General features: G+C 46.0%; 1 protein-coding gene across 1 annotated transcript; it reads left to right on the top strand.

The window, feature by feature from the left end:
• Window positions 1-6078: 6078 nt before the first annotated feature.
• Window positions 6079-8008, top strand: IFI27L2 (interferon alpha inducible protein 27 like 2). Its single transcript, XM_025443232.3, has 4 exons — window positions 6079-6236; window positions 6373-6402; window positions 6853-7014; window positions 7605-8008. The coding sequence occupies exons 1-4, from the start codon at window positions 6230-6232 to the stop codon at window positions 7802-7804; spliced, it is 399 nt and encodes a 132-aa protein (XP_025299017.1). The 5' UTR covers window positions 6079-6229; the 3' UTR covers window positions 7805-8008.
• The last annotated feature ends 1475 nt before the right edge of the window (window positions 8009-9483 follow it).

Below are 9483 nucleotides of genomic sequence, written 5' to 3'. Positions count from 1 at the left end.
GCAATGGTGATGAGCTGCAAGGTGAATCAGTCACCTATGGTCAATGATCTCACCAATCATGCCTAAGTAATGAAGCCTTTATAAAAACCCAAAAGGAGAGGGTACAGAGAGCTTCCAGGTTGGTGAGCCAAAATGCTTCCACCTGCTGGTATGCCAGCCCCAAACTCCACGAGGACAGAAGCTCCTTGGGTGGGGTTCTTGCCCTATGTATCTCTTGACCTGACAGTTGATTCATATCTTTGAATATCTTTTGTAATAAACTGGCAATCTGGTTTCCCGAGTCCTCTAGGCTACTCTAGAAAATTAATCCAATTTAATTGGGAACCTCTGATTCCACTTGGTCAATAACACAAAGTAACAACCCGGACTTAGGAGTGGCATCTGAAGTGGGGGGCTTTCTGAGCCCTTAGCTCATGGGATTTGACACTATCTCTAGGGAGATAGTGTCAGAATGGAGTTGAATTGTAGGACACCCAACTAGTACAGAGAATTACTTGGTGGTGTGGGGTGAAATTCCCCACACGTTATAACTGGTGCCAGAATGATACCATTTGGAAAATCGTGTTGCTGGTAGCAATGTTACTCACGGTACTGGAATCAGTCTGTATTGGCAGTTGTCATATCTCTGATGATTAGATATAGATCACTGGATAAAGACATGTGGAGATATTTCTTAAGCATTTGTTTCAAATTATAAAAATATAAAAAAGTGTTCTATAATTTTCAGCTGAATATTAAGTCCATTCAAAACTTAGATAGATGCAAGCACCTTATTCATTATATTTTCTGGTATAATACTGCTTAAGCACATAAATACTGAAATATACACTAGTTTAATATAAGTAACTTCCTTTTATTTCTCTTTCATATTGAAGTTTGGGAAATATATTGGATGTAACTGGATGATATTATCTATGAATTTCATTTCAGGATAGTAGCAAACGTTTCAAAGTATTTTAGCGCCGCCTTCAGCCCAGGGTGTGATCCAGGAGACCAGGGATCGAGTCCCATGTCGGGCTCCCTGCATGGAACCTGCTTCTCCCTCTGCCTGTGCTTCTGCCTTTCTCTCTCTGTATCTCTCATGAATAAACAAATAAAATATTTAAAAACAATTTAAAAACATATGTAGTCTAGGATCAACAGCTCTAATACTGCTATTGTATAGTGGAACTGAACATTTAAGTAAGTGGATGATAGAAGAAAGGAGCAATGTTTCTCCCCACTGGAGTGGGAATTAAAAGATAAGAAAAGAGAGGAAGCAAAAATGATCCACAGGTAATGCATTGGAGTTGGAGTTTGAGGTATCATTATGAACTCCTGTTTAGCTCAACATTGATCCAGGTGGTTACAAACAGAAATATGTATAGATATGTGTACATGCATGGATTAGTATATACACCTATATTTCTTTGCTCTGTAAATAAGAGGGCCTAGAAGCAATGATACCCCAGTAGCAATGATCACACCTAGCTTGCAGATGTTGCTAATACCAAGCTCCAATCAGAAGAAAAAAAAAAAAACAAGACTCCAATACTAGGATTGGAACAAGCAATATACAAAATGAGCCTGGAGCATCTTGTAATGCCAAAAAGTGATGAAGCACTACACACACACACACACACACACACACGTATGCACTCCACAATGATGGAGATATGTCAAAGAGACACAGGAGCCAATGGAAAGACTGCCAGTGGCCAAAGCTGGAAAAACTTGAGCAACAAAACAGTGTTGGATTATGCAAAAAAGTATAAAACAAATATCAGTGAGTCCATACTGATATAAACAAATGATCAAATTAATAATAAGGGAAGAAGAGACAAATCTGTGCAGATGAATTACAAATAATTTATGAGGATACTCATTCCTCCAAGAGGTGGAGTGTAACTCCCCAATCTTTTATTTTTTATTTTTTATTTTTTATTGCAGTTCAATTTGCCAACATATGGCATAACACCCAGTGCTCATCACATCAAGTGCCCCCCTCAGTGCCCGTCACCCAGTCACCCCCACCCCCCGCCCACCTCCCTTTCCACCACCCCTTGTTTGTTTCCCAGAGTTAGGTGTCTCTCATGTTCTGTCTCCCTTTCTGATATTTCCCACTCATTTTTTCTCCTTTCCCCTTTATTCCCTTTCACTATTTTTTATATTCCCCAAATGAATGAGACCATATAATGTTTGTCCTTCTCCAATTGACTTACTTCACTCAGCACAATACCCTCCAGTTCCATCCACGTCGAAGCAAATGGTGGGTATTTGTCGTTTCTAATGGCTGAGGAATATTCCATTGTATACATAGACCACAGCTGCTTTATCCATTCATCTTTCGATGGACACCGAGGCTCCTTCCACAGTTTGGCTATTGTGGACATTGCTGCTAGAAACATCGGGGTGCAGGTGTCCCGGTATTTCACTGCATCTGTATCTTTGGGGTAAATCCCCAACAGTGCAATTGCTGGGTCGTAGGGCAGGTCTATTTTTAACTCTTTGAGGAACCTCCACACAGTTTTCCAGAGTGGCTGCACCAGTTCACATTCCCACCAACAGTGCAAGAGGGTTCCCCTTTCTCCACATCCTCTCCAACATTTGTGGTTTCCTACCTTGCTAATTTTCCCCATTCTCACCGGTGTGAGGTAGTATCTCATTGTGGTTTTGATTTGTATTTCCCTAACGGCAAGGGAAGCAGAACATTTTCTCATGTGCCGGTTGGCCATGTCTAGGTCTTCCTCTGTGAGATTTCTCTTCATGTCTTTTGCCCATTTCATGATTGGATTGTTTGTTTCTTGGGAGTTGAGTTTAATAAGTTCTTTCTTTATAGATCTTGGATACTAGTCCTTTATCTGATACGTCATTTGCAAATATCTTCTCCTATTCTGGTAGGTTGTCTTTTAGTTTTGTTGACTGTTTCTTTTGCTGTGCAAAAGCTTCTTATCTTGATGAAGTCCCAATAGTTCATTTTTGCTTTTGTTTCTCTTGCCTTCATGGATGTATCTTGTAAGAAGTTACTGTGGCCAAGTTCAAAAAGGGTGTTGCCTGTGTTCTCCTCTAGGATTTTGACGGAATCTTGTCTCACATTTAGATCTTTCATCCATTTTGAGTTTATCTTTGTGTATGGTGAAAGAGAAGGGTCTAGTTTCATTCTTCTGCATGTGGATGTCCAATTTTCCCAACACCATTTATTGAAGAGACTGTCTTTCTTCCAATGGATAGTCTTTCCTCCTCTGTCAAATATTAGTTGACCATAAAGTTGAGGGTCCATTTCTGGATTCTCTATTCTGTTCCATTGATCTATGTGCCTGTTTTTGTGCCAGTACAATACTGTCTTGATGACCACAGCTTTGTATTACAACCTGAAATCTGGCATTGTGATGCCCCCAGATATGGTTTTCTTTTTTAAAATTCCCCTGGCTATTCGGGGTCTTTTCTGATTCCACACAAATCTTAAGATAATTTTTTCTAACTCTCTGAAGAAAGTCCATGGTATTTTGATAGGGATTGCATTAAATGTGTAAATTGCCCTGGGTAGCATTGACATTTTCACAATATTAATTCTGGCAATCCATGAGCATGGACTATTTTTCCATCTCTTTGTGTCTTCCTCAATTTCTTTCAGAAGTGTTCTGTAGTTTTTAGGGTATAGATCCTTTACCTCTTTGGTTAGGTTTATTCCTAGGTATCTTATGCTTTTGGGTGCAATTGTAAATGGGATTGACTCCTTAATTTCTCTTTCTTCAGTCTCATTGTTAGTGTATAGAAATGCCACTGACTTCTGGGCATTGATTTTGTATCCTACCACACTGCCAAATTGCTGTATGAGTTCTAGCAGTCTTGGGGTTAACTTCCCAATCTTTAAGTGTGGGCTGCACTGACTTTCTTCCCAAGAGGACAGTATGGAAAGGAATGGATACAAGTGACTTCACAGTGGAGAAACCTGACACACACTCCTTCAGCCAGGTCTCAAGGTCAGCCAGGTGCTCAAGGTTAACCTCAACCATGTAAGCCAGGTTGATAGCTTGTAAAATATGGACTTTAATTCACAATAATGTGCCAACATTGGCTCATTGATTCTAACAAAGGTACCCTACCATATGAGACACCAATGATGGGGAAATGGGTGTGGAGTATGTTTGAACTCTCTGCACTATCTTTATAATTTTTCTGTAAATCTAAAACTTCCTTTAAAAATAAAGTTTACTTAAAAATATCTAGTCCTTATATAAAAACAATTATAAAATTTTATTAAGGAATACTTTTTAAAAAAACCACTTGAATAAGTGGAAAGGTTTATCATGTTCCTGGATGTAAAAAATAGTTTCTGTAAAGCTTTTCTCCTGAATATTTATTTTAAAACTTAGCTCAATTTCAATAAAAATAGGAAAGATTGTTTTTGAAATTGAAAAAAATATTTTTAAAGTTCATCTGAAGAATTAATAGGAAGAGTCAGAATATTTTTAAAACCTCAACCAAAACGAGCAGATATTAAATCAAACATACATTTTTTTTAAAGTCAATCAAGAGAGAATTTACTAAATGAATCATGGTGTAACCATACAATAGAAACTACATAGCTGCTTTATCACACTGATAAAGGAAAAACAGCAAAGTACAGAATAATGTGTAAAGGTGATATCATATGTGTCAAGAAAGGAAAAAAAGGAAAAAAACATCTTACTATATAAACATAAGTTATCTCTGGAAGGATACATAAGAAACTGATTGCTGATTGCTTTCAAGGATGGAACTGGGTAGTTCAAGGACAAATGGCAAGGCAAGGGAGACTTTTCACTGTATCCCCTTGTGTAGCATGTGCTTATCCAAAAAATAGAAATATTAAGGCCCAATTTAGATATTATCTCTAAAATATCTCTATCTCAAAAATATGGGAGTCAAACATACATTTATAAACATTGAAACAGTGTGATTGTGTTGCCAAAAGGAAATGATAGTTCATTAGAAAAGAGAAATTCCAAATCACCTATACTGGTGTATATGCCAGTATGCGCATTTTGAATATAAAGACAGAATTTCAAATCAAAGAGGAAAGGAAAGATGATTAATTAATGACACGGGAAAAACCAGGACATATATAGGTATGCAAATCACCGTATATGTAGCAACCTGAATTCTAGATGGATAAAAAGTTAATTTTAAAAAGTGAAGCCCCAGAAGAACCCAAAGAAAATGCAAGTGATGATGTCTGATAGCTGACGGGAACAACCTTTTGAGGCAACAAAGACAAAAATAAAGAAGTAAAATATTGACAAATTTATATAGGTATTAAAGTTTTCTGTGTTAAGAAAAGCAAAAAGGTGCTGAACTCAAAACAAAGTTCTGCAACATTTGTGAGAGTGAATTAAGAGATATATATAATGAAATATATATATATATTTCCTATACATTGTAAGGGAAAAAATAACATCTCCATGTTAAAAAAAAAAAAACCCAAGAATGTGCGAAGATAATTCATAACATAAGGATTGCATAAGCCTAGTAAACCCGAAAATAATTAGCTTCTGTTAACTTTAAAAATAAAACTGGGGGGTGCCTAGGTGGCTCAGTCGGTTAAGCATCTGCCTTCAGCTCAGGTCACGATTCCAGGGTCCTGGGACCCAGTCCCGCATGGGGCGGGGGGATCCCTGCCCTAGGGGAGCCTGCTTCTCCCTTACCACTCATATAAAGTCAATTCACACATCTTTTGAGTTACATGTTTTATACACTGTATTCTTACAATAAAATAAGCTAGAGAAAAGAATGTGATGTTTAAAAAATCATAAGAGAAAATATATTCACAGTACTGTACTATAAAAAAAAAATCAGTACAAAAGTGGACCCCCCAGAGTTCAAACCCTTGCTGTGCAGCAGTAATCTGTATTGGGTGTTTTCTTTACATTTGGGGTTTTTTCGGTTTTTTTTTTTTTTTTTTTTTCTGGAAACAATTCTTCCGTTGTTCAGATGCTTTAGGGAGCTTCCCTCTTGGGTGGGGGCACCAGGCAGGGGGGCCACCAGCGCTGCGCAGGGAGGCCAGCCGAGGGGGGGAGCAGCCGCGAGAAGTGGGTGGAGCTGGGGTGCGGGTGGGGAGGACCGCCCCGGGTTTTGCTGGGGCTGACATCCGCGAAAGGGCCCGCCCTGGGAGGGATGGGGGTGTCCCCATTGGTTGGCCCAGGGAATAACACCCGGTGCAGCTGAGGCGTTTGCAGAGCTGCTCGGGGAGAAGGCGGGGCTCTCCGCGATGATGAGTGAGTCTCCCCCCCGGGGCGCCGGGACCCCGGGACCCCGAGCCCCACGCGGCGCTGCACCCTCGCTCCTTGCCCCGGCCCCTCCCCCTCCTACCCAGCTGACGCCTTCTCTCTCTCCCCATTTTCGTCTCCCCAGAACAGGCGGCCTTTGCTGTAGTGGGAGGAGGTGAGTGGCCTGGAGCCTCGCGGCCGTGGCAGGGTAGGGACGGAGGGAGGCCCGGGGTGCAGCCCTGCGCCCCAGAGGACACCTGTCCGGCGGCGCGCCCCTCCCGGCCGCCTACGAACCGGCAGGTGGAGATTTCCATTGATGGGGGCGGGGAGGGGGAGGGGGAGGGGGAGGGGTGATTGCTGCGAAACCCCGCTCTGGGGTATTTCAGCGCCCACACGTCCGCACACGGGGCCCCGCGCGGCCAGTGCCCCCCCCCCCCGGGTCGCACAGCCACGTTAGAGACCCGGCCCGCCTCGGCCCGGGTGACCCCTTCGCCCACCCCCACCCCCACCCCTGTCTCCGCCCCGGGACCCCCTCCGCGCGGCGCAGACAGGCCCCGACACCGCCCAGGGGTCCCGGGGGGGTCCCCGGCCCGGCCGCGCCCTGACCAGCTCCGCGTGCCCGCAGTCGCGGCGGTGGCGGCGGTGCCGGTGGCCCTGGGCGCCGCGGGCTTCACCGGGGCCGGAATCGCCGCCTCCTCGCTGGCGGCCAAGATGATGTCCGCGGCCGCTGTCGCCAACGGGGGTGGAGTCGCCGCCGGCAGCCTGGTGGCTACGCTGCAGTCCGTGGGTTTGTTGGGAGCTGGGGGGGAGGGGGGAGGAGGGGGGGGAGCGGGGAGGGAATGGGGACGGGGAGGAGGGGAGGGGGCAATGGGAGGGACGCGAGCAGAGCCAGGAGTGGACTCGGGCCAGAGGCGAGCCCGAGGCACGGCCTGTCCTCTCCCCCCAGGCTGCGACATCCTCCTCCTTCTTGGCCCTTTGCCTCCCTCACTGTCCTGTCTCTGGCTCCTTCTGAGTGAGGTTCCATAGCAGTGGAGGGATAGGGAGCTCCAGGAGGGAGAAGGAGCCCAGGGCTCTGGGTGCAGCCCTACCAGGACCTGACACCTGGGTGGACCGGCAGGGTCCCTTCCCCTCTGGGCCTCAGTGGCTTCCTGTGTGACCGTAAGGGGACCTGTCGCTCTCAGGCTCTGTGGCTGACTCCTCTGCGTCCCACTTCCTCACTTGGCAGCCACCTCCAGCGACCTCTGCCCAAGGCCAAGCCCTGGGGATTTTCAGAACCTTAGAGGAGGGATCCAGGTGTCTGGGCCTCACACCTCCAGCGGGGATGGGGGGCCACTGGCCGCTGCATGTTTCCCTGCTCACCCTCGGTCTCTTCTTCAGGGGCAGCTGGGCTCTGCACGTCAACCAAAGTCCTCCTGGCCTCTCTTGGGTCAGGTTTAGGAGCCTACCTTGGAAAACCAAAAAAGGAATCTTCCTCTCCCCCAGAAGAACCCAGGGCTGAAGGGGAACAGCAAGAAGAAACTGAATCCCAAGCTGAACCTCCAAACCCCCCAGTCGGGTCAGAGAAGCATGAGAAATAAAGATCATGCACAGGGACACCTGGGTGGCTCAGTGGTTGAGCATTTGCCTTCTGTCTAGGTCGTTGTGATCCTGGGGTCCTGGGATAGAGTCCCGCATGGGAGGGAGCCTGCTTCTCCCTCTGCCTGTGTCTCTGCCTCTCTTTCTGTGTCTCTCATGAATAAATAAATAATGTCTTAAAACAAAACAAAGAAAGGTCATGTGCAGACACGTCTCCCTGTCTTTGCCTCTTGCAGCCCTGCTGGGGGAGGGGAGTAGGGGGATGGAATCCCCCATCCTCCCAACCTGCATCAAGGAGGGGGCCAGGACAGGGCTGACTTAGCACAGAATCAAGTTGGCAGGAGGCTTTGGTTAGTCCTAGTCTTACAAGGGATGGGCTGTATATACCCAGGGCCATTCTTAGACCTTCTGTGGGCCTCAGTTCCACGATGGGGTTGACGTTGACAAACGTTCCAGTTAGGCAGCCAGGGTGAAGGGTAGCCAGGATACCTAATGAGCCGCTGACCCCAAAACACTTCGCCCTTCCTCATGCATGAACCCTACATCCTGAGATGAGCCAGACACAGGCCTTTCCCCACCCGACCTCAAAGTCCAGTGGGGAGGCTGACAAGCAAGCCACCAGGCCAACATAGTATGCTGAATGTCACAGTGGAGCTTCCGGGCAAGAGACTGAATCAGGAATGGTCACCTCACTGTGTTGGGAAAAATCCTCCAGTTCCAATTGTGATAAGTGTTCTCGGTGTCCCCTGTCTCCACTCATGTCCGGGTGACAGCTTACCTCTTGCCAGAGAGGTCTCATTCTCTGCAGTTGTTTTTTGTGTACTTGTTTGTTGTTTTGGTTTGGCTTCGTTTTTGAGGATGAGATATAACATAAATAGAAATTCTAAAACTTCTGCTTACACCCCAGTAGTCTTTTTTTAAATATTTTATTTATTTATTCATGAGAAACATAGAGAGAGGCAGAGACACAGGCAGAGGGAGAAGCAGGCTCCATACAGGGAGCCTGACGTGGGACTCAATCCTGGGTCTCCAGGATCAGGCCCTGGACTGAAGGCAGCGCTAAACCGCCGAGACACCCAGGCTGCCCCCACCCAGTAGTCTTGAGGTGTCCAGGGGCACCCTCCGCATTTTATAGACCACTTGTGTGCCTATCAACAGGAAGGGCTGCTAGCATTATCACTCCCAACCTGCAACGAGAAAAATCCAGACAACATACAAAAAATAATTTTTAAAATGAATATAAAATATATAGGAAAATTACCTTTTCTTGAACCCCTAAAAGCTGAAGCAGCAGGCCTGCTGGGTGCTCCACTGAGAAAGACACGGCAGGCAGAAACCCTGAAGAAAACTTCCCTCGCGGAGAAGAAATAGGGAAGGAGCTACAGCCCCACGCTCCTGCTCCCCCTGGGAGCAAAAGCCTCACATTGCTGGGGGTAGGGCAGTAAACCCTTAAACCACCAGAGCACTGATGACAATCCCTATGGATGGGGGAGGGTGGGAGGAAGAACACGTTTCCCCCTAAGGTTGGAATGCCAAACCTTCCAGGGCTCAGAGAGAAACTCCTACCCTTGGGGACGGGACAGGGCTATTGAGATCAAGCCTCAGTTGGCCACAGAGCCAACCCATGAATGGGCCCTTTCTTGGCTGTGTCTTTCCCCACCTCATCTTTCATTCCTGGCTG

Source organism: Canis lupus, chromosome 8, assembly GCF_003254725.2.
Source record: "Canis lupus dingo isolate Sandy chromosome 8, ASM325472v2, whole genome shotgun sequence".
NCBI lineage: Eukaryota > Metazoa > Chordata > Mammalia > Carnivora > Canidae > Canis > Canis lupus.
This window is presented reverse-complemented; position numbering and strand designations above follow the sequence as displayed.

Excerpts from the sequence above, each read along its gene's own strand:
- IFI27L2 (XM_025443232.3), top strand. Across the intron at positions 6,403-6,852 it reads CTTTGCTGTAGTGGGAGGAG|TCGCGGCGGTGGCGGCGGTG; the intron begins GTGAGTGGCCTG and ends GCGTGCCCGCAG. Across the intron at positions 7,015-7,604 it reads GGCTACGCTGCAGTCCGTGG|GGGCAGCTGGGCTCTGCACG; the intron begins GTTTGTTGGGAG and ends TCTCTTCTTCAG.